This window comes from Micromys minutus (genome assembly GCF_963924665.1).
Source record: "Micromys minutus genome assembly, chromosome: 2".
NCBI classification, from domain to species: domain Eukaryota; kingdom Metazoa; phylum Chordata; class Mammalia; order Rodentia; family Muridae; genus Micromys; species Micromys minutus.
In genome coordinates, this window is record NC_137971.1 from 3,981,758 (window position 1) to 4,009,096 (window position 27,339).

The following is a 27,339-nucleotide window of genomic DNA, read 5'->3' on the forward strand; positions in this document are numbered from 1 at the left end:
CAGGAACTCAAGCAGGGCAGGAACCTGAAGGCAGGAGCTGATGCAGAGGAGGAGGGTGCGGCTTATGAGTCTGCTCCTCATGGCGTGTTCAGTCTATGTTCTTACAGAACTCAGAGCCAACAGCCCAGGGAACGCGCCACTCACAGTGGCCGAGGATCCCCATCTACCACTAATTAAGAAAATGCCGCGTAGCTTGTATCTTATGGAGGCTTCTTCTCAGCTGAGATCCCCTCAGATAACTCCAGTTTGTGTCAAGCTGATGTAAAACCATCCACTACAATCTCAATCTCCATATCTTGATGCTTGTGCTTAAGAGAGTGGTCCTTCTTCCTTCGCCCTGAGACTTTAGCATCCCTGTCCTTTGACATCTGGTGATAAGTCACTGTGTCTGGGATTGTAGGACACATGCATGGGACTTTGATGTTTTTGTTTTTTTTTTTTTTTTTAGGATGGTAAAAACGAACATTTACTGAATGCTTCATGCTGCCCAGCATAGTTTAATTCTACATGTTTCCAAGTGACGGACATTTCTGCTTTTTGTTATTACTACAGTCTACACAAGCTGTCTTTGGGTTTCATTGCTGTGGAGAGACACCATGACCACAGCAACTCTTATAAAGAAAAACATTTGATTGGGGCTGGCTTACAGTTTCAGAGTTCAGTCCATTACTGTCATGGTGGGGAACATGGCGGTATGCAGGCAGACATGGTGCTGGAGAAGGAACTGAGATTCTGAATCTTGATCTGTAGGCAACAGGAGACTGACACATTGGGCATAGCTTGAGCATATGAGAGACCTCAAAGCCCGCCTGCACAGTGACATACTTCCTCCAGCAAGGCCACACCCACTCCAGCAAGGCCACACCCACTCCAGCAAGGCCACACCTCCTAATAGTACCACTTTCTATGGGTCAAACATGCAAACACATGAGTCTGTGGGGGCCATTTTTTTATTCAAACCACCATGCAAGCCAACCATCTAAGGTCGCATGTCTCCTCAGGCTGTGTGTCTGCCTTGCCGATAGGGTGCTGGAGCACCGCTGGCATGTTGCTCGGGAAACAATGAAGTCTGTGATAGAGAGTCCTAGCCCATGTTCTTCTGGGTGAGAAACAGTGAGAACAATGGAGGATGTTGTGATTCTCAGTCTCCTGTGTACCCAGATACCACTGGAGACCACAGGGGGTTGAGAACTGTGAGTCTCAAGGTTTGAGGAAGCTAGTTTGGTTGAGAGAGCACCCAGAGTGTGGAGGGGCTGGAAGAGAGAAGGCCTTCTCTGGGAGATTTGGGCGTGGCTCTTTACAATGAAGGCTTCCTCCCAGGGGATCCTTGATAAAGGAGACCGTCCTTGCTTGTCCAAACTGCTTTATTTTATGGCTGATGTGGGCTGTTGAAGCAGGTTGAAAACCCCCAGGGAATCTCAGAATTGAGGACTGGAGATGTGGAACTAGCTCACTGCCACGCTCTACCTATCCTGGAACACGGAGCCAGGATGTGCCATAACGACCAGTCTCACAGCATTAAAACCCTGGAGTTCTCCCTCTTCCCACATGGAAGGTTAGCCCTGGTTGCTCCCAGTGTGCTCCATCTAAAGCCCTTGGCTTTGTCTGTTTGTGCTACAGATTCCAGAGAGGAAACAGCCCACCATTCCAAAGATTGAGTCTCCCGAGGGCTACTACGAAGAGGCTGAGCCATTTGACACATCCATCAATGGTATGTCCGAGGGGCTGGGCCCAGAGGGTCTAACTGCTCTAACCACAGCTGACTCATTATCTGGTGACAGGCTCACCTTGGGCAGTCACAGCGACATGACACGGGAAATGACCTCACTGAGAACTGGCCCATACCTCATTCATCCTTTGGTCTGCGTGAAGTGTGCAGACCTTGCCTGCTTGTGTAGAAGGGCAGAGCATACCCACTGAAGCAGCTTCCTGTATCCATGGGGTTCCAGCCCCTCACCTGGGCTGTTGCTGCACTGAGCACAAAGAGGTGGCGTAGGAGAGCTGTGCCAGCTAAAGGGGCTGCAGTACTAGACGTGAAGGTCAGGCTGAGTCTACGGAAACATCCATGTTCTCTCCCTGGATTCAGTTACTAAGCTCCCAGCAGCAGGGTGAAAACACTTCAATCCAATGGAGAGAGCACAGACCACAGATATACCAGGTTATGTTTGGTGATGGCTATAAGGACTGAAACAGGACAGTGGCTCGGCTTACTTAAGAAAAGCAGGCGTTCTGACATGACCTCAGGGTGCTGGAAGCTACGGGGAAGAGATCAAGCCGGTAACTACAGGGTCAGAATTGTTAGAGGAGTCCACTGTGGCGGGGCCAGGTGAGTTCAGGGGAGACTATAAGCCTTCCTTTGCAGGTCCGCCCATGACTGGCCTGGCTTAGGTTTTGGATACATTGCAAATGGGCAGTATAAGCTGATGCTAGCATCCCAGTCTTCTTGGCCAGGCCCCTCAGCTTGCAGAAGCTGGCCTTTTGTCACTGTCATGAGATGCCTGAGATAAATAGCTTGTGAGGTGAAAAGGTTCTTTAGGGACACAGGTTCAGGGCTCTAGTTCAAGACTAGGCAGGCACATTGCTCTAGGCTGTGCTGGGACCTGTAGGGAGCCATGTGCAACTCAATCACTTCAAAGCTAAGAAGCAAAAGTGGGATTGAGAAGTCTAGGGTCCTATGATCCCCTTTGAGGACACCCCAATACCAGTGGCCTCTTACAAGGCTTTGTTTACTCTTTTATTCGGGCTTTCTTTTCAAGAAAGGAACCGGCTTGATTTTGTTGGTGTGTTTCCCAAGGAGGTCAGAAGAGGGCGCCAGAACCCCTGTAATTAAGAGTTACAGGATGCTGTGAGAAACCTGTGGGTGATCCGAACCAAACCTGTGTCCTCTGTAAAATCAGCAAGTGCGGTCAACTGCCAAGCCACGCCCCCCCAGGCCCCAACACTCTCAATGGTCCGTGGGGACAAGTCGTTGATAAGTGTCCCCCAAGGGCAGCAACATCAAGATTAGCATCTCCGCCAACTCTCCTTTGTGAGAATGTTTTATAGTCACACAGAACTTTGCAAATGTCAAAGGTGGGGGTGGGTGCCGGGTGGTCGGGACAAACTTGGCTGAAGCAGCCGGGGCCTCGTACACTTCTTCAACAACAGGACTAGAGTGAGTTGGGACCTCGAGCTGTCTGTGACTTCAGCTTTTCCCTTTCTTATTTACCTATGGAACTCCAGTCCCAGGAGCTGTGTGGGAGGGGAGGGCTTGTTGGGGCCAGGGATATTATCAGTGGTTGGCACTGTGGGCAGTGAGGTGCTGGCGAGTCACAGCTAGGCTATGATTTCAGACCCAAGCCAACCGAGGGTGTGGTGATGCCGTCTGCGGATGCATCCTGAAGGCAGAAACAGTGACTCACTAGTGAGCACCTCCATGTATCCTGAGCCCATCTCCTCTTAGGTGTGGCCCCAGCCAGCCAGGACCTGTCTCCTAAACACACAGGGGCAGACTCTTCAACTCCACACAACAACTGGTCAGAAGCGCCCAGGCCTTTGTTGTTTACCTCTGGCCTATGCAACCCTGCTGCTTACTGCCTGGCCATGGGGTCCCACTGTGTCCGTCTAACTAACCAGGAGGAGTGGGCCAGAGAAGCAGGTGACAGGAAGGCTGCTTCCCTCTCTTGCTATCATGAGGTTTAGGGTCAACTTGGGAAGTTAGAAATCCCTGTGACCTTTAACTGTGTGGCCAGCCAAATAGCCCTCACTTCCGGCCTGCTGTCCCTACACCTGCTTGAGCAAGGTGACTGGTCTCAGCAAGAGGAAGGGTCACTGTGTATAGGGATTGCTCTAGCTGGGTGGCCAACAGGATTGTGCTGCTTTGTAGATAAGGCCAGCTGCTGGGACTCTGTCCTGCTTTGTCACCTTTGGCTCAGCTACCCTTCAGGGCCTAAGCATCCTCTCTGCAAAGGGGGAATAGAAAATGGCAGCCTGTTTTTTAAAAGCGCTACCCAGACATGACACGTGTCATTCTGCCCACACCCCTCTGGTGAGGACTATTGGTCACCCCTAGTGGTCATGTGAACAGACCTCACGAATGATATCCTTGGCCTCTCCTGAGACGTCCACTCCTCAGAGGAGACAGCACTGCAGCCCTTTAATGCAATTCGTCATTTGTGGTGACCCCCAACCATAGAATTATTCTCATTGCTACTAAATAAATATAACTTTGCTACTGTTAGGAGTCATGATGGAAATATCTATGTTTTCTGATGGTCTTAGGTGACCCCTGTGAGAGGGTCATTCAGTCCCCAAAGGGGTCACTACCCACAGATTGAGAATATGGCTCTAGTGGTAGGCAGCCACATGTCACATCTGGGTGTGTGACTGTGCCTCTCTCTTCATCCTCCCCTCCCTCCCTCCTCCCTCCACTTCCCCCGTTGCCCCTCCTCTGTCTACACCTTTGAACATAAACCACACAGGACATTATGGAGGACATCTCCCCACTGGAGTCCCCAGATGGGCACAGTTGCCTGAAGGAGTCCTTTACGCCACGATCACCTTGGGTACTGCTTGTCTCCAAGCTGGACTGCCAGTGGTTTCCTGCTTGTTACCTGTTCTGAGATGGGTGCATGTGCATGCTCTGGGAGGCCACTGCCTTCTTCCTGTCCCCATGACTGGTCCTGCATGATCATTGTCATACCCTTTTCTGCCTGCGGGACCTGAAAACACGGAACAGGATCCACTGCTATTCATTCCTCCTCTCTCCACACCCCTGCAAGCCAGCATCTGTCTTAAAGAAATTCACCGTAGGGGCTGTCATCCTTCCTAAGTATAAACACAACAGCCAACATATTTGCCTGCAAAGTTCTCAAGCTACTCCTGGTACTAGGATTAGTGTTATATCTCAGCTAGCTTCTGTCAACCTCACACCACCAGAGCTCTTCAGGAAACACACAGGGCCATCTCAGAAGCACATACTGGGTGCTGGGGACATGCAGTGCCATCTCAGAAGCACACACTGGGTGCTGGGGACGTGCAGGGCCATCTCAGAAGCACACATCAGGCATTGGGGACATGAAGGTCCATCTGAGAAGCACACACTGGGTGCTGGGGACACAGTCGGAGCATTCATACCTAGCTTTGTAGCCTCTCAGCCCAGGTTCTTTCTTGTTCTCTAAGAAGAACCACAGTGGTGCTGGCCACTCCTCAGCTCATTCTTTGTTACAGAAGGCACAATACGGGCAGCTCAGGAAACTTAGCTGAAGCACCTGCCCGGCCATCGGCCTAAAGAACAACTTCCCAGAATTCTCTTTCCTCATGGTTTATCTGCATGCTTACTTGCTGCTCACCCCTTGCCCTCTTCGTTTAGGGAGTTGACTGAGTTGCTTTAACTAGTTTTCGGTGCTTTAATTGAATGTGGGTACAAGAATACTTCCAAGTAGATTCAACCATATTGACTTAGCCAGCCCCTTGCTGCTGGCTACTAAACAACTCTCCAATGGCTATGTTAATTTGCATAATGTTTCTTCTTATTGTTAAATTGTTGTCTCTTTATTTTGGTGCTGGGATCTTGCCTAGGGTCTTACGTGGGTTAGGCAAGAGCTCAGTCTTTTAATTTTTACACTTATTTTGAGAACTAGTCATGAGACATGTTCATACCACAAGACATTGGGACACCATGGTCCTGTACTTTTTTTTTTTTTCGGTTTTTTTTTTTTTTGAAAGTTAGTTTTCTCGGATAGCCATCCAAGATGGTGACAACTGGATCATAAAGCACCTATACTTTGTGGCTGCCTGGTCCTTTCTGAGAGGCTGCTGTGAGTTTACTGTTCTACAGCTACACAGGACCTTAGGGCTCTCCTCTGGAAAGTGTCATTTTGTTCTCTCTCTGTGTATTTAATAGATATATAGCAAATATGTATTATGAACGGCCCATTTGTTTTATGTGTACTTGGTAAAGCGGGAAGATGAGTGGTATCACACTGCTCTTAAGGAAAACTGGTGAAAATACTTAAGAATCCCCATTAACAGTATTGAAACAAAGTAAATGCATTTAGTTTGGCACCTGGCCAGCAAGGCGCGGGATAAAAGGTTAAGCTGCCTTTTAATATTTACCACAACAGATGCCATGGCTAAAATAATGACCACGGCAACCTCATCCCACCTTCCTGCAGTCCAGTTCAACTGCAGTTCTTTCTAACCAATATGCAGGAACCTAGCTGAAAAGCTAAAATGGACACCCACAAGTTCGTCTCTTGAAGTGAGTCATGAGATGGTAGGGGCTATTGTCTGTCTCAGGGACAGAGCAGAAACTACTATGTAGAAGGCTCAGGGAAACAGCAAATGGGCATGTCTTCCTGGGTAAAGGGGGGGTATCTAGCAATAGGGGAACATCCTTGTCTATTGGGAATTCAGGCAGAATATCAAGATCACTAGATCTAGATGGGGGTGTCATTGGAACCTTTCCTTTCCCATAATATGTTGTAAAAGATGGCTAGATGAATATGTTGATGTATAGATAATGGATACATAGTGGACAGATGCATGGGCCCACGGATGCATGGGTCGGTGGGTGTATGCATGCACACCTGGATGAATGCATGGGTCAGTGGGTGTATGCATGCACACCTGGATGAATGCATGGGTCAGTGGGTGTATGCATGCACACATGGATGTGTGCATGGGTCAGTGGATGTATGCATGCACACATGGATGAACGCATGGGTTGGTGGATGCACACATGCGCACATGGATGAATGCAAGGCTAGAAAGTAGACCAATATTTTAGCATGGGTTTTGTTGGCCTTAAGTACGGCAACGAGGCTGTAGAAGAGAACCACACTTGCAGCACAGCAGGGATATGAACTGGACTTGGAGGAAGATGAAGTGTGCACTAAGTTACAGTTTGTCCTGTGCTGAGCCAAGGGAGTCTTTAAGATAGAGTGAAAAGCTGACTCTGGCCGGTAGTAAGAGGAGCTGTGAGGTAGAGCCCAGGGAAGGGGCCCAGGGCTGTTCCAAGGAGGTGAGGGGTCTGTGGCTTAGGAAGTGAGTGGATTTGTTAAGAAGGGCTTTGACCAGGATCCAGGACATCATTTTGTTATTGTTGCTTTTTCTTTTGTGACAGAGTCTTACTGTGTAGACCAAGATGGCCTGGAACTCACAGAGATCTACCTGCCTCTGTTTCCCCAGTACTGAGTACATGATTAAGTCTATGCACGACCATGCCCTAAACAAGGAAAACAACTACTTCCAGAAAAAGCTACTTCCTGTCATGGTTTATGAGACAGATCCCTCCTAGACCCAGGGCAGATGTAGACCCAGCCTGGAAACTGGAATTTCCATTGGTCGAGGAGCCAGAGACCACAGGGCAAGGGTGCAGACTCTTCTGCTGGGAGGGCTGGGAGGTGGCAGCCTGGGGTTGCCTGTGCCTTCTTCATGTTGCTTATGTGCAGATGCTCGCCCCGGCCCGGCCCTGACTGACTGGGTGGATCTTGCTTGCAGAGGATGGAGAGGCTGTGAGCAGCTCCTATGAGTCCTATGATGAGGAGGAGAACAACAAAGGCAAGACGGCCCCCTACCAGTGGCCCTCGCCCGAGGCCAGCATTGAGCTGATGCGCGACGCCCGCATCTGTGCCTTCCTGTGGCGCAAGAAGTGGTTAGGCCAGTGGGCCAAGCAGCTCTGTGTGATCAGGGACACCAGACTCCTGGTCAGTCCTCATCTTCTTCATTGGGGGATGGGGAGCGGTGGGGGGGGTTGCTCCCTGATAGGACAGTTGGGGGTTAGAGCCTTTGATATGGGGAGAGTTTAACATTTCCCTAGCATATAATAATAATAATAATAATAATAATAATAATAATAATGTTTACATTTTTGCTTGCTGACCAGGTCAGCTCAGTCAGTCAACTGGTTTCCCAGAGCAGAAATGAGGACTGAAAAGAAAAAAGACAATTAGACAACACTGTAGCGTGACCCCAGCCCGTTCTGAGGCTGAGGTGGGGTTTATTACTTTCCAATCTGCTTTTAAACCACTTTAATTGCGTGCAGAATAATAAGATCAGTTCTGAGTCGAGGAACAAGCAAGGCAATAATCTTACAACATCTTTCTGGGGGCTACGCAGGAAGACCGAGACACAAGGGCCACCACACAAGCTTCTGCGGAGCCTGCCCCGAGCTTTGCATTAACCCAAATATAAAAGTTCTTAATCCAGGCCTTTTTTCCTGAGCCCAGGCCCAGAGTCAGATTTCTGCCTTGAGTTTATTTCTTTTGTCCTGGTGATGTCAAATTCCCACCAAGTGTCTAGAAGCAAGTGGCCCCAAAAGGGCTTTCCACAGCATATGTAGATGAGTGGTTTTTGTCTGGGTTAGGAAGATATAGTAGTTTGTAATTAAACTCTCATAGCAGGAAGGTTGCTGTCCCCCACCCTTTCCCTTACATCTTGCTTCTTTTTAGGTGGAGACAGGAGTGAGGTAGGACTCTCCATGCAGCCCAGGCAGGCTTTGAACTTGTTACCCTCTTGCCTTAGCATCCCCAGTGCTGACATCACAGACATGTGCCGACACGTGATCTCTGTGGGGCTTTCTGTTTTTGAGAGCTACATTCCCAGTGGCTTCCTCAGCTCAGTTGAACCTCACCCCAAACCCCTCCCCGTTCTGGCCACCACTTTGGCCTGAGCAACCTGAGAACTATTGGAATCCTCCCAAGAATTACAAAACTTAGGGCCACCTATTCTAAGTCAAAACCTGCAGAGGAACCAGAGACTGGACCCTGACAATAGCTGTACTTCCTGACATTTTAAATTAAAAGTCACAGTTTTCAATTAGGTGTGGTCGGTCAGCTGCTCCAGAGTATAGGGCCAGATGATCCGAGTCTCAGAACTGTAGGCCAGACTAGGCATCATAGCTGGACTTTATCTCAAAAACAGAACAAAACCCGACAGCTTTGTGCCCTGACCCAAAGTCTCATGCATGAGGTCTTTATAAACATCTTTCCTTTGGTCACAATATGTCCACCTCAGTCCAGATGTAGTTTTGGGTGATCTTGCCTTGCTATTCATTTTACAAGAGGCAGAGGGCAACAAGTCTTTTCTGATAGGGGACAACGGTCCCTTCCTTAGAGTTCTATCGTCTCAGATAAACCATAGCTGGGAAGGCTAAGACATGCAGAGAGATAGAGACATATAATAAACACTTGTCCTACTGTGGTGTCCTTAGGTGATGTCATAGTGTCACAGTTTGTTCTTACACAAACTAAGACAACCGTGTTATTAAGGGATATCGTCTTAGGAAGCCACCGTATATCTTTGTAACCCATCACTGGCCAGAACATCGCTATGCGGCACATGGTGCATTCGAGGAGCCCCCTCCCTGAGTCAGAGCAATATACAACTATTGGAATGACGCAAGTCCTGGAACACCCCTGGCAAAGTCAGGGACAAAGAGCTTGAAGGAGACAGAGAGACAGAGATAGACTGAAACCGATAGAGGTTAAAGCCCCGGGCGTGCTTTGGGTACCCAGTCCTACAGCTGAGAGATGAGATCAGGCTCGTGCAGGAGAGGGGGCATTTCTGTGTCCACGGGCCTCTCCTTTGCCGAGTCTCCCCCGTACCCTGGCAAAGTAGCATCCTCTCTCTTCTAGTGCTACAAATCGTCCAAAGATCACAGTCCTCAGCTGGATGTGAACCTGCTGGGCAGCAGTGTCGTGCACAAGGAGAAGCAAGTGCGCAAGAAAGAGCACAAACTCAAGATCATGCCGATGAACGCCGACGTGATCGTGCTGGGCCTGCAGAGCAAGGACCAAGCCGAGCAGTGGCTTCGGGTAAGGGAGATGGGCCAGACTGGCAGGAGCCCAGCCTCTTCCTCCAGTGCTCAGGGAACGGCTCCTGGAGCTGTGTCCCCCAGTTCCTTCTAGAGTGGCAGATGCTGTGGTCAAGAGCAGAAAGGACCCTACAGGTGCTCAGTGCTTCAGCATTCTGGGTATTGGCAATTGGTGTCATCGACCAGACACCACACTCTGCTGCTCTATCTGAATTCTTAGAAGCCGGGCCTGTAGTGTACGTCTTGGGATCTCTTTGCTGTCTTCTCCTAAAGAGGTATCGCATTCTTCCACAGTTAAGTAGATATTCGCTGCATCTGTGAAGTAGTCACATGGAGTCTGGGCTCAGAGCACATTTAACTTTGGATGTCGCTGGGCAGTGTTGGCAAGCCTGTTTTATGAGACTGGAGATTAAGGCTCAGAGGACAGAGGCAGTTGTCACCTGGCAAATGGGTCAACTGTCTCCATGGCACTGGGCCCTGCCACTTGCTATGCATTTGAGCACCTCTGCTACTCTGTAGCTTAGCTGGGACAAGAAAGTACCTGAGGAGGGGCTCCCTGCCTAATTCAAGATGGCGGGCATAGCCGGTCCAGAAAGTGTACTGTCTGAACAAGAAAAGGCTCGGTTTAGCCAGGTCTCAAAACGTGAAAGCCACTGTCCCCCTCCTTCCTGCCACCTGGTCACCCATCATGTCCATGATAGCTGTTTGTGGCATTGTGTCTGCCACCCCACCCCTCCTGGCTAAGCCTAGCCATCGTCCTGAGCCTGTCAGAAAAGAGTCTGAAGGGACCCATTAAAACATGACTGAAAATGGGGGGGTCCTGGCCACCCCATATGCTGAGTACCCCAGATTTGAAGCCGACAGGCTGTTTCTGTGAAACCACTACATGTTTTGGAAAGTCTGGCCAAGCCAGTTTCCTGGGAGGGCCTGGGCAGTACTTCAGACCTTCTGAAGACTCTTCAGGGGGTCATAGACCATCGTGTAGAACAGAAGGGGTTATTGTCCAGATAGATGTGCAGTTTGGAGGATTCCCGATTGATTATTTAACTCTGAAGAGTTAAGCCTGGTATGCATGCATGCATACATGTGTATGTATGTATGTATGTATGTATGTATGATGTGTGTATATATGTGTATGCATGTATATATGATGTATGTGTGCACATGCATATGTATATATTATCCATGTATATGTGTATATATGAACATATATGTATGTATATATATGAACATATATATGCATATATGAGGTATGTATGTATGCATTCATGCAGGCATATGTATAATGCATGTATATATGATGTATGTATATATGCATGCACATACATACACACATTCATACACATATATATGAAGTGATCTTAACTTGATTTTTTTAATGCATGCAAAGTGCTCAGCACCAGGCCCAGTGCATGCCAACTACAGGACACTTAGGCAGTGCGGAGGCCCACAGAACACAAGGGGCTGGTCTAGGTCTGCGGCGTTGCTGGGACCCAGGGCTGAGATGCTAGCTGAGCTCCTTTCTCTTGCCTGGCTCTCCCTTTCGATTCCTGACATCCCTGCCCATCCTCATGCTGCTCACAAGAGTGCACACATGCTAATGAGCGTGTGCTTGTGCAGAGATATGCGGATGCTCACTGCTCCTGTGCCTAGTTCCCACGACTGTGCTGTCTGCAGAGACATACTTATCCTTCCCTGGACCCTTAGCCTCCCTCCCAGGCACCACCACTCTTGCTGGAGGTTTCAAAGACAGGAGCGCTATTCAGCAGGCACCAGATTTGTGTCTAAGCTGCACAGAGAAAGCCTTCTTCTCCCTGGTCAGATGAACGCAGAGGTAGCCCTGGCTCTGAGAAGCTGCCCTCCCCTGTAGCAGGGCAGGATTGGTCGGCTCCCTCCCCAAGCAGGACCTCCAAAATAAAAACAGGAATGAAGACACCTGTCCTGAACTGGGTCCTCACAACCATAGACACAGCGACTGAGGATAGACTGAGGACACAGAGCTAAGCTTCTGATTCCAGGGCCCACTTTCTTCCTCCCTCGAAATGTTGCGTATTCTTCATGGATCTGAGTCCCTAGCCGTGGGCAGGCAGGAAGTGAGAAATAACCTGCTTCCCCTTCCTCAGAGCCGCTCTTCCTGTTGTCCTGTCTCCTCTGATTTCAAAGTTACTTTCACAAACTGTTGTAGGAACAGACTGAAAATGGAGGGTCCTGTAAGCACACACGCACACACACACACACAGACACACATACACACATCTGTCTTCCCTTCCCTTGCTCTTTTCCTCCTCTGGGAATCCCCCAGGTGGCCCTGGGCTCAGAAGAGGGTTACATAGCTGCTTAGTAAGGTCAGGGATATCCTTGACCTGAGTGTCTTCAGGCTAGGCACCAAGTACCAGTCAAGCAGGTCCTTTCTAGAAAAGGTGACACGGCCTATGGCTGATGGCAGGTGGACAGCTAGTGTGCAGTTTGCATCAGATCAAGCCTGCTTAATGGTGTGGAGATTCCATAGTGGCTCCACAGCCCTGGAAGTCGGGCAAGCATCCAGGGTGCTCACCGGATAGCATCCCTGCCCTCATGGTGGCAGAAAGGTGGCTCACGGAGCCCAGGGATGCCTGCTCTGTCATCTGTGGGCCCCTGCACATGCTCAGATTAAGGGGTTCCTGCAGGAAGCATAGAAGAGAGAACGCTTGCAGGCTGTGACTAGGGTACCGGCATTTCTATTCTGAGGTTCTGTCTCCCCTGCTGTGCGGCTGGGTAGCAAGGTCATGCAAGGACCTGGCCTAGACTCACAGTGTTCCTTTGGTCCAGGTCATCCAGGAGGTGAGTGGCCTGCCTTCTGAAGGAGCCTCGGAGGGAAACCAGTACACACCGGATGCCCAGCGCCTGAACTGTCAGAAAGTAAGGTTCCCACTCCCAGAGGGAGGGTCCTATTCTGCATTTCCTTGGTAAAAATCAAAAGTGTAAAATTGAAAGCACCGTTCTTGTATTACAGCCCAATTAATAAGAAACACACAGCTTGGGTAGGCAGGAAGTAAGTTTGGCAGGACAATGGATGGAAGGCTCATAGACCTAACGTCTTGCTTAGAGGAGGAATGGAATTGGAAACAAGGCTCACTTTGCCCTGTATTCTTTTTCATGTATATAAAACCTCAGAGGACTAAGCTCACTGCACTTAGTAGGGATGGGTTTCAAAAGACATTTGCATACACTGAGTCACTCCTCAGCATCCTGCTGGTCCCTGCTGCATGCCACAAACGGATCACCTTACGTATCTCTGTAAAACTGAGGGGTCCGTGCAGTGTTTGTCTGCGGACTTGCTTTCCTCATGTGACATCTCTGATCTTCCTGCAAATGACTTGATTTCATTCTCTTCGCGGCTGAATAAAGCTCCACTGTGTTCACAGGCCACATCTAGGCCGGCCTTGCATCTTGGCCATACTCGGTGTTCTTATAGAGAGTGAATCACTCTAGATTCTTACGCTGGACATTTATTTTTGCCAGACTGGCACTGTTCTCCAAGAGCCCCTAGTCTCCAGGTGGAGCAATCCTGATACCAATCCTCACCCATGGCTCCGGGGGTTTTCCTGGCCCAGAGCTATGGGGAGCTTTGGTTTTTAAGGATCTAGGAAGCCGGACTTGGTACAGTCACCTGTGGATCACCCTTGCTCAATTCCCAAGTGTCAGCAACAGTAGCGATAACGGGTGTGGTGTCTCATTTTGTGTCCCCAGCACTGGCAAGGCAGAAAGCAAGTGGACTCATAGAATGACTAAGCAAGGAGGAGGGGAGAGGAGGGGGAGGAGGGAGAGGAGAGAGAGGAAGAGGAGGAGGGAGACTAAGGGGAGGAGGGAGAGGAGGGGAGAGGAATGGGAAGAAGGGGAGGAGGAGGAGAAGAGGGAGGAGGGAGAGGAATGGGAGCAGGGGGAGGAGGGGAATGGGGAGAGGGGGAGGAGGGAGAGGAATGGGAGCAGGGGGAGGAGGGGAATGGGGAGAGGGGGAGGAGGGGAATGGGGAGGGGGAGGAGGGAGAGGAATGGGAGCAGGGGGAGGAGGGGAATGGGGAGGGGGAGGAGGGAGAGGAATGGGAGCAGGGGGAGAAGGGGGAGGATGGAGAGGAGTGGGAGGAGGGGGAGGAGGGAGAGGAATGGGAGCAGGGGGAGAAGGGGGAGGATGGAGAGGAGTGGGAGGAGGGGAGGAGGGAGAGGAATAGGAGCAGGGGGAGGAGGGGAATGGGGAGGGGGAAGAGGGAGAGGAATAGGAGCAGGGGGAGGAGGGGAATGGGGAGAGGGGGAGGAGGGAGAGGAATGGGAGCAGGGGGAGGAGGGGAATGGGGAGAGGGGGAGGAGGGAGAGGAATGGGAGCAGGGGGAGGAGGGGAATGGGGAGAGGGGGAGGAGGGGAATGGGGAGGGGGAGGAGGGAGAGGAATGGGAGCAGGGGGAGGAGAGGGAGGATGGAGAGGAGTGGGAGGGGGGAGGAGGGAGAGGAATAGGAGCAGGGGGAGGAGGGGGAGGAGGCAGAGATCCTTTATTCTCTAGAAGGCTGAAGGCCACACAGCAACCCCCGCAGCCCAGCCACTGGTACTGAGGAGAGGGTAATATCTTCAGGGTTTTGCCTATTGTTGAGCTGCCAACAGGAATGAGGTTGAGCTCCCGTCCCACTGGGTGAGGATGAGGGTCCCTCCTGCTGGTGCAGCTTCCCACTGCCCATGGGTTCACTGTCATATCAGCTCCAACAGCCATTTGGAGAACTTACAAGCAGGATGGTAGGGGAGCTACTCCGAGAGTGGGGAATGTCAATCTTGGGAGGGAGAGCGGCAGTAGGTGCCCCAGAGAGCCCTCAGAGAGAACTTGACCAGTAACCCCGATTCTAGCTGACAGAGGTTCGGTTGGGTATCTCTGGCATGCTCACCAGAGCATCTGTTTGCCTTGAAACTTTAGTTTTCCAGGTAACCACTCCCAGCAGGTGACCCCTGTCTTGTCTCTTTGTTGTCCACAGCCAGACATCGCTGAGAAGTACCTGTCAGCGTCAGAGTATGGGGTCACCGTCGATGGCCACCCTGAGATTCCAGAGACCAAAGATGGTAACCAGGCTATGGTCCTCTACCTGGTGACTGAGAGAGCAATACTGTTCTAGGGTGTGAGACACGGCTGTCTGGCTCAACCCTAACTGTTTCGGGGGTAGCTGATTCTAACTTGACGTCTAACAGAGCAAAGAGAGAGGGGGCCAAACCAAAGTTAAGTTTTGCCATAGACTGGGGAAGAAAGAGCTCCTCTTCCCCAGCCCCGTTTCAAGTTTCTTTGAGGCCACATCATTTGTAAAGATTCCCAGTGTTCACCTACACTGAGATGCCTGGGTAGCCCCACAGATGTGACTTTGGGAATAGCTGACTTGGCCTGCCAATCCTCATGTGTATATGTTCATATGCACCTGTACACGTGTGAGCACATGAGTGTAGGTTGGGATGAGTCTGCATGTGGGTAGACTGTGTCCAACATTGACAGCTTTCTCTCTCATCCTGACAGTCAAGAAGAAATGTTCTGCTGGCCTTAAGCTGAGCAACCTTATGAACCTGGGCAGGAAGAAATCTACCTCGCTGGAGCCCCCAGAGAGATCCCTGGAGACATCCAGTAAGACCCAAAGCGACCACCAGGACCCCAGGCTTCACTCTGTTGCTGTGTTGAGCCCTAGCAAAGGCAGAGGATTCTGTGGCTGGAGAGCACAGAGCTGTGGTTTGTTCTTCATGCGTTACCAGGTTCTGTCCTGTTACAGGATTGGGTTCTTTGGTGTCAGTGTTCTCTTAAGCACAGTTTCCTCTGTGGTGTGGGCCGACAATGTTGAAACAGGTGGCTGGAAGGCACAGTCCTGCACCTGAAGACATACGGGACCATCCTTGTGGTTATTAGGATTTGGGCACCCTGGTGTTGGTAGCATCAGGGTGCTACAGGGGAAATGGGGTCCTCAGTCTAAAGGCTAAAAGCTCCAGACCAAGGTCCTGGAGAGGAGGTTGGCACTGAAGCAGAGCTTTGCTGCAGTAGACCCTAGCTGTTCTAACAGAAGTAGACTGAGTCAGGGCTAGAGAAGGCATGGGCACACCTTGTCTTAGGGTTTTACTGCTGTGAACAGACACCATGACCAAGGCAACTCCTGTAAGGACAAAATTTAACTGGGGCTGACTTATAGGTTCAGAGGTTCATTCCATTATCATTAGGGTGAGAACATGGCAGCATCTGGGCAGGCATGGTGCAGGAGGAGCTGAGAGTTCTACATCTTCATCTGAAGACTGCTAGCAGAGTACTGACTTCCAGGCAGCCAGGATGAGGGTCTTAAAGCCACGCCCACAGTGACATACCTACTCTAACAAGACCATACCTTCTCATAGTGCCACTCCCTGGGCCACTCACGCACTAAACATCACACACCTGCTCAGGAGGGAAGAGGAGGATTGGGCCCTGTGGGTTAAGTCTGAACAAAACATCAGGGAAGCAGAAGAAAACCAAGCAAGGTAGCAGGTTCGACCCTAAAGCCAGCAGATTTGCATTGAGACTAGAAGTAGGGGTTGCCTGCTGGAGCAGAGGGCCCGTGTCTTGTGTAAATACTCTCACCAGTCCCAGGCCAATAGAGGACAACGCCCATTTTCCTCTGGCCATACTTCTGCCAAGAACCAGGAAAGCTGTCCTGCCCTGCCCCAGAGCACTAGGAAGAAAATACTGTGCTCTGAGATGGACAGATGTTGTCTCTGTGATGACATATGACGGGTCCCTTGCTAGAGGATTTGTCCTCTTTAGATGCACCTGTCCTGTGGCCTCATCCTCCACCTGTCTGCATGTCCTCCGGCAGGCTACCTGAATGTGCTGGTGAACAGTCAGTGGAAGTCACGCTGGTGCTTCGTTAGAGACAGCCACCTGCACTTCTATCAGGACCGGAACCGGAGCAAGGTGGCCCAGCAGCCCCTCAACCTGGTGGGCTGTGAAGTGCTTCCAGATCCCAGCCCCGACCACCTGTACTCCTTCCGTATCCTCCACAAGGGCGAGGAGCTGGCCAGGCTTGAGGTATATTGGCTGTGGGACAGGCGGGAAGGACAGCCAGCCAAGGGGGGTCAGAGGGGCGGATAGTCTCAGTTATCAAGTGAAGTACTGAGAACCATGATCCCACTGAGAGAGGACCAGAGGCTTCATGTTACATTTGCCTTCATATGTGCAGTTGTTTATGTTTAGAAAATATGTCCATTCTTGCTCAGACTTCAGGTGGCTTTGTTACAGGGGGTGGGACCACAGGGATGGGACCACAGGCTTCGTCCTATGGAGGGCTCCTTGCTCCTGTGGTACCAGAGCAGAGTCTGAACCTCAAAGGGGTGCTGTTTACTTTGCATGCCACCAGCCAAAAGAGCCCAGAGGCCCAGTTCACAGAAATGGGGGCTGTAGGAAATTATCTGGGATCAGAACTTGCACTGTGATGTAATTACATCTCAGCCTCTTCCTGCCCTTGGTTTCATGCACTGTTAGTCACAAAAACAAGAGATGACATAATACAAGCTTGCAAGGAGCCCCACAGGTGTGGCCGAGGTCCTACACACAAGTAAGCACTTGCCCATTGATTCCTGCCGCCTTAGGTCTTTAATCCATGGATCTTCCAAGCCTGCTTCAATGCTGCCCCCTAGTGGCTGCAATGCCCATATCGACAATGGCCTCACAGAGACCCGTTCACCTGTTCATTTGCCCATTAGTCAACTTCTACTCCTTGGATAAGAGAAAACTAGTGCTTGTCCTCACGGAACTTATTTCTAGTCTGGCAGCGTGGTAACGTTTGGCTAATTACACAGTTTTTTAGTTACAGTTTCAGGGATGAATTAGGGCACTGTAAAGGTGACCTTGACCACCGGGAAGCTGCTGCACTTTGCCCAGTGTAGGGGTGGTGGCCTAGAAGATGTCTTTGAAAAGCAGGGTTGAGAAGTACAATTAGAAATCAATGGGGAAAAGAAATCTGTCTTCTTTTTCTTGTGGCTGTGAGTAAATGCCTGACAGAAAATAACTTGGAGGAGAAACTGACTTGGCCCGTGGTTTTAGGGGGTACACGGGTCCTAGAGGGGTAGGCATGGTAACAGAGTTTCAAGGCAGCTGCCATCTTGTATCCATAGAAACAGATGAATGCTGGCCTCTGCTTGCTAGCTCCTTCTCATTCGGTGCAGGACTCAGGTCCGTTGGATGGTGCTGCCCATATTCAGGGTGCTATTCCTCTCTTCATTTAAATCTATGTGGAAACCCCCTCACAAACATGCCCAGAGGCTGGGCAGTGGTGATGCACACCTTTAATCCCAGGACTTGGGAGAAGATCTCTATGAGTTTGAGGACAGCCTGGTCTACAGAGTGAGTTTCAGGACAGCCAAGGGTTACACAGAGAAACCCTGTCTTAAAAAAACAAACAAACAAAACCCAAACGTGCCCAGAGGTATGGCTCCTAGGTACTTCCAATCCAGCCATTTAGAAACTGAGGATAAGTGTTGTACCAACCAAAAGTCGAGTTTGGTTTGTAGCTGCATCTTTAGAAGGATGGGTTCAGAGGGGTGGTTAGTTTTGCTCAAGAAGATAAGCCTATGGCTTTTATACAGTCCTATTTTCTTGTCATGAAGGCAAGAAATAATATTGACATTTGGATGGAAATGTCTAGTGTCTGCAGTTGATTGGGATACACTGTCCCCCTAGAAGGAAACAGCAGATTTGCTGGGACCCAGTGAGTAAATTAGGACTTCTTGCCCTTGTATTAGGTCTTTCAGATTCCTCAACTTTATTGGTATCGTAAAAATAAATCTGAACATAAATATCTCTGAGGAAGTGTCTCAGCAGTTTCACATGCATGGGTTAGGATGATAAAAGGGACAATCACTGTCCACAGAGGAGACAACCTACGATGTATAGTTATTCAGTAACCAACAATCTGAGCACCTGCTAATCGATAGCTCTTGGTAATCTTTTATGGTTCTTACCTTGAAAATGTATTGATCAGCTTCTAGAAACCCATGCCTACAGTGGTGTGTGATGCTCCCCACCAACGTCTGGAGTGTCACTGAGGTGTCACCATGGTGATGAGAAGCTGCCCCTAAGGCAACATGGTATTACTGCCAGAAAATGCTATTTAGGTTTGCTTGGGGATACAGTGTGTTGGTAAAACTGAGGGTGCTCTGCACAGGTCTCATGCTTGATGGCAGGGACAGGAGTGACCTGGCCTGGCCTAGGGGGAGGGACTGGCCAGGAGAGCACTCCTTCCTTATTCATGACTCTGCATGTCCTTCTAGGCCAAGTCATCAGAGGAGATGGGCCACTGGCTGGGCCTCCTCCTCTCAGAGTCGGGCTCCAAGACAGACCCAGAAGAGCTCACCTATGACTATGTGGATGCTGAAAGGGTTTCCTGTATTGTGAGCGCGGCCAAAACCTCTCTCTTGTAAGTAAGGAGAGGCCTTTCCTTGTGTGTCTTTTGGTCCAGCCTTGCTTGTAGACCTGGTAGGTAGTAGGGCAGCATGCCTACTGGGCACACAGGATCAGTCAAGTCCTGCTTGGTCCTGCAGTAGGGGGTACAAAGCAGGGGCCGGAAGCTGCATGGTGCAGCCTCAGACCCAGAGAAGAGCTTGCCCCAGGGTCTGTTACAATCAGATGCTCTCTAGCTCCCAAGCACAGAGTAGGTGGCTTTCCTGACTTCCCCTTGCGCTTCCTCCGGACTCCTTACTAGTCTCCAGTGCACTCTGGGATACGCAGGGCGAGGTAGGCGCTTTCACTCTATAGACGGGCGGACGGGCTTGGACAGGGGTGTTTTGGACAAGGGGGTGCTGCCAGGCAGAAGCTACCTTGGCACCGGAAACAGGGCCTGTTTCCTAATGTACAAAATGGGGGTACATTACCCTGGGATCTTGTGGTTGGTCCTACAATGAAAGGGAAGACCCCGTAGAAGACAGCTGGAGGAGACTGAGGAGGGACTTGGCATAGGGACACTTGTTTTCTCTGGAGGGGAAATCTAGACCTAAGAGTTCTGAACAAAGGAGACAAGATGGCCCTGGCTGGGAGGAAACGGGCATTTATGTTAGGCCTGTGTAGCCCAGGGCTTCGATTCTGCATCCTTTGAGGCTGGTGGGTTTCTACGGGGACCTGGAAGCTCTTTCTGCACCCGTATGTCTTCCAGGCTGATGCAGAGAAAGTTCTCAGAGCCCAACACATACATCGATGGCCTGCCCAGTCGGGACAGCCAGGAGCTGCTGTATGATGACGTGGAGATGTCGGAGCTGACGGCCGTGGTAAGCACTTGGGACAGGGGCACCGCTGACCAGTCCTTCTCCTGCCAAACTCCCATTGGCAGAGGGTCAGACTGTTCCCGAGGCATGCAGTTCCCAGTCACCAACAGGGCCAGCCATCTTTTGTGCAAGGGGTTGTGTGTGACTCACCTAACTGGAGACCTATCTAGAAAACAACACTTGGTTGTTTGCTCTGATCGGTGCTGGGCACGGGGGAGAGAGACGGTGATAGCGTGAGGTGAGGTAGGAACACTGACACATTAGCCTTCAAAGTCTGCGCTGGTAGCTGTGGGCCGAGCATGCTGGAGGCAGGGTCCTGGCTCCCGAATGAAGTGGCTGTAGCTGGGGTGTTAGTGTATCTCCCGAAGACTTGACCCCCTCTCCCTCTCCACCCCCGTGGAAAGACTTGTCCCTTCCCTCTTGACACAAAATGCAGTGTTCTGAGATAGGACTCTGGCATCCTATCCAGGACCCCACAGAGGGTTCCCCTGGAAGAGAGGGAGCCACCCAGAAACTGCAGTGTGAGGTGGCCTGAGGTCCCTTACGGCCAAAGAAAGGAGGTAGTAAATCCCCTTGACTTTTTCCTGTAGGTGGAACCGGCTGAGGAAGCCACTCCTGCTGTGGATGCTAACAGTGGGAATGAGCTAGACCGAGTATACCTGGACCTCACACCCGTCAAGTCCTTCCTGCATAGTACTAGTGAGGTCCAGGTGCAGGCCGTCTCTCTCCCAGTGGTGCCACATCTGGATGATGTAGCTGAGACCCTCACAGTAGACCCAAAGCCAGGCACCACCGCAGAGGAGCCCCTCACAGAGTCTCCAGGAGGCCTGGAGACACAGCAGGTACAGACCATCCCATCAACAGACACCCAGCTACCTCACCAGCCCCGGAAGTCATAGAGCAGTGTGTGACTTCTCTTGGCACAGAGGCAGCCAGAGGGTCAGGAGTCTTCAGAGCCCATGGAGCCCACGCTGAGAATCACCATGGTTAAGCTGCAGGCCGAGCAGCAGAGAATCTCCTTCCCAGCCAACTGCCCGGACACCATGGCTTCTGCCCCCATCAGTGCCAGCCCGCCTGTGAAGGACAAGCTGAGGGTGACCAGTGCAGGTATATCGACCAGATCCAGGCTTAACACTTTAGATGTGGCAAGTCAGCCCGTTGCCCTTCTTTTGCACGAGAGGAGGGGTTCACAGTTGTGAGGGAACCTGCTCTGGACCACCCCAACAACAAAAGTGAGGGACACATTCCACCCTGTCACCGTGGGGCTGGCATCCAGCATGGGGGTTCTAAGTCATCCATTCCTGCTGACACAAGACGTTCTCTCTCTGGTCTGCAGAGATCAAACTTGGGAAGAACCGGACAGAGGCGGAAGTGAGGCGGTACACGGAGGAGAAGGAGAGGCTGGAGCGGAGTAAGGAGGAGATCAGAGGGCACCTGGCTCAGCTCCGCAGAGAGAAGCGTGAGCTCAAAGAGACCCTGTTAAGATGCACAGGTGGGCGCCTCTGGGTGGACGGCCAGCGTGGAACTTTGTCTCAGCACACTTGGGCTTGGGAGGGAAGAATTGTCTTCTGCCTCTGGATCCCTTGGCTTGAGTCCCCTTACCCATGGAAAGGACCCCTCTTGTTCTGGTACTGTCTGAGGCCATCTCTGCCCAGATCAGAGGGAAAGGGTCACCACTACCAGGAGGTGGTTAGGTTGTTCCCAGGTTGACACTGAGCCTAGGTTTGAGACAGGATCGGCTGACTGGTGCCAAGTCATCTCTATGTTAACCACCTGTGCAGTGCACCACTTAATCTCCAGCCACCTGTAAAGAAGCCAGAGGCCTTGCGGGTAATTTTCCAGTCTCAGATGGCTCATGGGAGGTTTCCTAGCAACTTACCTCTGAAGCCTCTCAGAACTACTTGACCTGGATCTCATTTGATATTTAAATCACAGAGTTGCACCAGCAAACAAAACCAGCCTAACAGGTTTGCAGACAAATGCAACAGGTTCCTGGGAAGCTTAAGGAAGGCCTTGGGGGCAGAGTGTCCCCATTTTTTTACTTGTCAGGACAGAGTCCATTTGTCCATCAGTGAACCCATTTAAGGCACACAGAGCAGTGGGTTTTTAATATATTATTCAGTTAGCAGTTGCGCTGGTAGCTTTTCCATTCCTATGACAAAATACCATGACCAAGGCAAATTATAGAAGAAAGGTTGTAAAGTGGGGCTTATAGTTCTGGAGGGGTTGAGTCTATGACAGTCATGGCGAGAATTAGGACATCTGACTGGAGAAATAGCTGAGAGCTCACATGTTGAGACAGAACCACAGTGACACACCCTCTCCAGTAAGGCCACACCTCCTAATCCTTCCCAAACAGCTCCGCCTTCTGGGAACCAAACATTGAAACGTACAAGCTAATGGGCATCGTTCTCATTCAGACCTACCACATCATATTTCCTTTCTTGAGCCTCCAAGAAACCTGCCACCACCCAGCATGGTTCCCTGTCCTCTGCAGCAAGTTTGATCCTCTCTACAGATAAGGGGGTCCTGGCCAAGCTGGAGCAGACGCTGAAGAAAATAGATGAGGAATGCCGGATGGAGGAGAGCAGGCGTGTGGACCTGGAGCTCAGCATCATGGAGGTGAAGGACAACCTGAAGAAGGCAGAGGCTGGGCCCGTGACCCTGGGCACCACTGTAGATACCACCCACCTGGACAACATGAGCCCTCGTGTGAGTGCTGGGCTCTGGGGCTCCTCTGAGCTTTATGCTGGGCCTCCTGGCACAGGTTGAGAGAGAGAGGTTTTATATATGTGTGAGCCTTTGGCCCAGCCTTTGTTCTCCTTCTCAGCCACAGCCCAAAGCCGCCACCCCCATCTCCACTCCGGACTCGACGCCAGTCAACTCTGCGTCTGTGCTGAAGAACAGGCCTCTCTCCGTCATGGTCACGGGAAAAGGCACGGTCCTGCAGAAAGCTAAGGTAAGCAGCTCCTCTTCGGCTGCAGAGGGAGCTTTTGGCGCCGCCGCTGACTGCCGCCACTCTCAGCAGAAGGCTACCACGGCGCAGTCTTTACCATGATTAACCAGAAAAGTGCTTACATTTGTCAATCGTTCTTCCCAGTGAGCCTGAGGGCATCCCTGCCACTCAGGAGTAGATTCGAGATTTTCAACCCCAAAGGTTTCTACCATCAAAACCAGAGAAGCCAGCAACAAAAGGCTCAGTAAAGTAGAAGCAGGGTCTGATCCCATGACAGTTTCTCCCAGAGGGCCAGAGGAGAAGCCTTGTTAATCGAGTGGCCTGTTGGCCTTGACAAGCTCTGCTCTTTGGTCCTGTCTTGTGTAGATGCTGAAGCAGTCCAGCACCCACACCTCACCAATGAACTATTAAGTCCATTTAATTGTATGTGCCTCTACTTCCTCACTCCTGCAGACATCACTAATCGATCACAGCATTCGGCTGTGCTTCTCCCAGGGATGAAGCTAGCTCTGTTTGTAACTGCAGCTGCCTTGGAGCCATAGCTTTTCTTACCTTTTTCTACATATGTGAAGGTAGATACAGAGGATAACTTTCTCTTTTGGGGTGGGTGCTTTATGTCTATACTGTAGGAATGGGAGAAGAAAGGAGCCAGTTAGGAAACAAAATTTGTCTAAAGACTCTTATGTGATTGTGGACCGTGGCGACAATCCCACTCCAGTCAAGTCTTCAATAAAACAGCAACTCTGAGGAAAGGTGAGTCTGTTTACAAGGAAAAGCAAGGGATGAGGTACTCGCTGTGACGGAGCTTCCTTCGGTTAAGAGAAGGCCCCATCCCCTCTTCAAGCCAAAGGGAACACGGTGGCGGCATCGGTGGAGTCTTTGGAGACAAAATCTACTGGCTGTCAATGAGACATTCCCTTCTTTTCTAAAATTCCATCCATCACTCAACTGTTTATCAAGATTTTGGGGTAGTAAAAAAAGAAATGGCCACATTGCTTTGGGTTACAAAAAAAAAAAAAAAATCTAAATTTCTGACCCCTCATCTCTCACCCTGTACTTGGTGATGTTAAGGTTTATTTAAAGCATGTGCTGGATCCATGTCTGTCCTCCATATTGGGTGGGCTCAGCGCGGTCTTTGACAATCTCAAAGAACATTAGAACTCTGGAATCAGTAGCAGAGGGACATATTGGAAACCCAGCTAAGGCACTGACCCCCTAGGGGTCACTAAGGACTCACTCCCAATCCAGGCAAACTTTTAAATGATGCTGTGTTATATAAGGAAAGAATTCCTGTGTTTACAGACTTTGGCCAGGTTACTTTTAAGAAAAGACTTAGTTTAATTACCTCTTCATTACCATTTTAAATTTCTGGTCCCCTTGTGAGGAAAACAGCCGTGAATTAGAGTAGCCTTATCTGTCAGACTGGCAGCCACCACTGTCTCCCTGTGACAGCGGTGACACACCTTGATACATTTCATCTGCTACCTGCCCCATTTCTGAGCATTTGGAACCAGTTAGATGGCACTGGTCTCTGAAGGCTAAATGTTTTTACGCATATGTTATTGTCTTTCTAATTCCAGGGCATTTATTTTCTGTATCATAAACACTTGGTGACCTTTATCAAGTGGTGTTAGACTTTTTTTTAAAATAAAAATGTTCATTGTATTTTGGGTTCCCTTGTATTTTATGGCAGGCACAGGGCAAACGTCTTGATTATTTACACACTGAACTTCAAAATATACACTGTAAGAACTGGCAGAGCCATAGAGGGGAGGGGGCCTAGCAAGAGACTTTAAGGCGCTTTAATCTGGTAACCTGAAAGGGAGTATTAGTTGTATAATTAACAAGGTTTCACACACACGCAGCATCTACAGAAGCTGACTTCATGCCGATGATTGAAAACCAGACCGTGGAGGTTAAGCAGCCTCCTAAGCAGTTCTTGGGGAAAAGAACCATACAACTTTGTAGGAGTCTGCCTATGCTATGCAATGATTAGGGAAATTTGGAACATAAATGTTTTATTTTATGTTTTAAAATCATCAACACCAGACTCTGACTCCTTGAACAAGGCGCTGACAACTCAAAGTAAAGCAGAATTACAGCAGAAAGTCAAGAACCTAAGTCTGGACATGGACAAGGGCTTACAAGAAGCTATGTGACAACAGGTGTGCACAAGTTTGGGAAATGCTGTGTTCCATGATAAAATTAGCACTGCTCTGCTCTGAGATATAGCAATATGTAACGCTCACACCCCAATGAAAATGTAAAGGAAAAAAAAAAATGGAGGTGGAGGCAGGGAAAGCATACTGCAAACCTGGAGTTAGTGTCTCAGCCAGTCAAACTGGGGCACAAAACACGGACAGAGTCTGCAGCACTGGGTGCACATTGATACACGTCATTACCACACACACCATTACTTCTCAGATGCTGTCCTGTAGCTCCCAGAGCTCTACAAATGGCTTCTTCTGAAAACCCAGCTTCAAAGAGCAGGGAATGGGGGGAGACTGAATTGTTAGCACTGCAGTTAAGTACCTAGTCTGCCAAAGATATTCCAAAGAATTCCTGTTGCCAGGGGATACAAACAGTCTTGATGGACGAATGACCAGTCTGTCTTGGAACATTACTGACTGGGGATGAGACACATTAAGACAGAGCAGCATGTAAGCTTTGAATGCAAACTTCCTGGGCACCCCTCACACCTCATGTGCTGAGTTTGAAAAGTCTGCCCACCGTTGCCACCACTAAGAGAAGGGCAGCCAACACACTGCCACTCTCTCCTGAGTAAACTCTGAAAGGAAGTCCCTCTGGAAGTGGTTTGCTCAGCGCCCAGACCAATCACACACACCATTTGCACAATACGCCCCTCACAAATCTCTGTCTGAGATCTTCCTAGGTGTCTCCCCCACACAGATCTGGTCACCAGAAAAAGTCACAAATGACACAATCCCTCTTCAAACTAAATCCATAGGAGCTGTCTTTTGGAAAATGGAAAAGCCCACCATTTTGCACCAGTCACCAGGTGGCGAGCATTATGAGCTTACCAACATCTGTCTAGCATCTGTGCTGACTGTCAAACAGTTCATCAGAACTCTCTGGCCTGTCTCTTATCCTCAGGAAAAGTGACAGGCAGCTTACCTCAACAAGTTACAGATGCAGGAGGTAAATACTGACACATTAGGTGTTTCCAACATCACCACACTGAGTGACAGCTGCTACAGTCCCAAGCAGTGTCCCCTGTGGCAGAAGTTTGTGGGCAAAATGGCTCTTAGAGCTGGAAGCAGGTGCTCCAGGGCCCCAGGAGATTTACTTGGCCAAGGACAGGGCCTTTCAGATTCCAAGATGCTTGGGAGCTTGCTGAAAGGGGCTTGGCTGTCGTCTTCCTGTAGGCTCTTGGCGGAAGCTACGTGCCATGGGCGCATCGCCCCTCAAGAGGCCTAGGAAAGAAAGTGAAATCTGAGGGCATCTGAGTCTTTGCCTCCACCAGTAGATATTTCGTGTCCTTTTTACTTGACAACTCCATCCCCAAGAGAAAGCGTCAGGCCCCAGGCTCCCATCCACCTGCCCCACTTCCTTCTTGGCCAGAAGCCCTAACTCCGGTTGTCTTGATTTCTGCCTGACCTAAGGAGGCCCCAGTCTGTTCTGTTGTTCCTGTGTCCCCTGAAAGCTACTGTCCTCCCTAAGCACCAGTATCACACAGCCCTCCAGCAGGCTGCTCTGCACATGTCACTGGAGACATTCAATGACCACTAGCTGCCACAATGTATCTACCCATGTGACACCATCTGGATCTCTCCATGTTGCTAACCAAGGCCCACCCCTCTGCTGTCACGGTGTTTCCAATGCACCTGACTCCTGATGTAACAGTCTAACAGTCTTGCAACAGTAACATTCTAATGCACTATACCGTAGCACTGCCTACCCTGTCTCCTCCCTAAAATGAAAGCTTCAGAAGGGCAGATTCTCTCTCTTATCCAACAGCCCGTATCCCTTACTCTAATCAAAACAAACAAACCCGCCTGAGGTGTGTAAGACCCTTCCAACTGTTTCATAGGACAAATAGTGACTGAATGACCCCACCTGTCTCCTGCTGAGTCTGTAGAACCTGGCAGGACAGAGACCACCCCAACCCATGCTTGAACAGTAGGGATCCACTCACGGTTCTCACAGTGGGGGCCTTCCCAGCCACCCCTGCACTCACACCGGTAGCTGCTGTTCTTTAGGATACAGGTGCCTTCATTCATACAAGGGCTAGGCTTGCAGAGGTTCACTGGCCGCTTGGCTTCTGCAAAGGACAATGTGGCCAGGCCTGGGTC

The 27,339-nt window shown here is 50.3% G+C and overlaps 2 protein-coding genes across 2 annotated transcripts in view; one reads left to right on the forward strand and one right to left on the reverse strand.

The window, feature by feature from the left end:
• The window catches only part of AFAP1L2 (actin filament associated protein 1 like 2), a 91,368-nt gene extending 66,774 nt beyond the window's left edge, over positions 1-24,594 (forward strand). The window contains exons 5-19 of the mRNA XM_080911621.1: positions 1,621-1,711; positions 7,483-7,688; positions 9,618-9,797; positions 12,605-12,694; positions 14,790-14,874; positions 15,317-15,421; positions 16,632-16,843; positions 19,084-19,229; positions 19,962-20,073; positions 20,661-20,912; positions 20,997-21,177; positions 21,407-21,562; positions 22,589-22,782; positions 22,901-23,029; positions 23,656-24,594. Coding sequence (XP_080767747.1) covers positions 1,621-1,711; positions 7,483-7,688; positions 9,618-9,797; positions 12,605-12,694; positions 14,790-14,874; positions 15,317-15,421; positions 16,632-16,843; positions 19,084-19,229; positions 19,962-20,073; positions 20,661-20,912; positions 20,997-21,177; positions 21,407-21,562; positions 22,589-22,782; positions 22,901-23,029; positions 23,656-23,682 — 2,166 coding nt within the window. The 3' untranslated portion in view covers positions 23,683-24,594. The remainder of the gene's footprint in view (positions 1-1,620; positions 1,712-7,482; positions 7,689-9,617; positions 9,798-12,604; positions 12,695-14,789; positions 14,875-15,316; positions 15,422-16,631; positions 16,844-19,083; positions 19,230-19,961; positions 20,074-20,660; positions 20,913-20,996; positions 21,178-21,406; positions 21,563-22,588; positions 22,783-22,900; positions 23,030-23,655) is intronic.
• Positions 24,595-26,353: 1,759 nt separating this feature from the next.
• The window catches only part of VWA2 (von Willebrand factor A domain containing 2), a gene marked incomplete at both ends in the record, with an annotated part of 29,746 nt that continues 28,760 nt past the window's right edge, over positions 26,354-27,339 (reverse strand). The window contains 2 exons of the mRNA XM_080911568.1: positions 26,354-26,460; positions 27,183-27,308. Of these exons, the coding sequence (XP_080767694.1) occupies positions 26,354-26,460; positions 27,183-27,308 (233 nt within the window). The remainder of the gene's footprint in view (positions 26,461-27,182; positions 27,309-27,339) is intronic.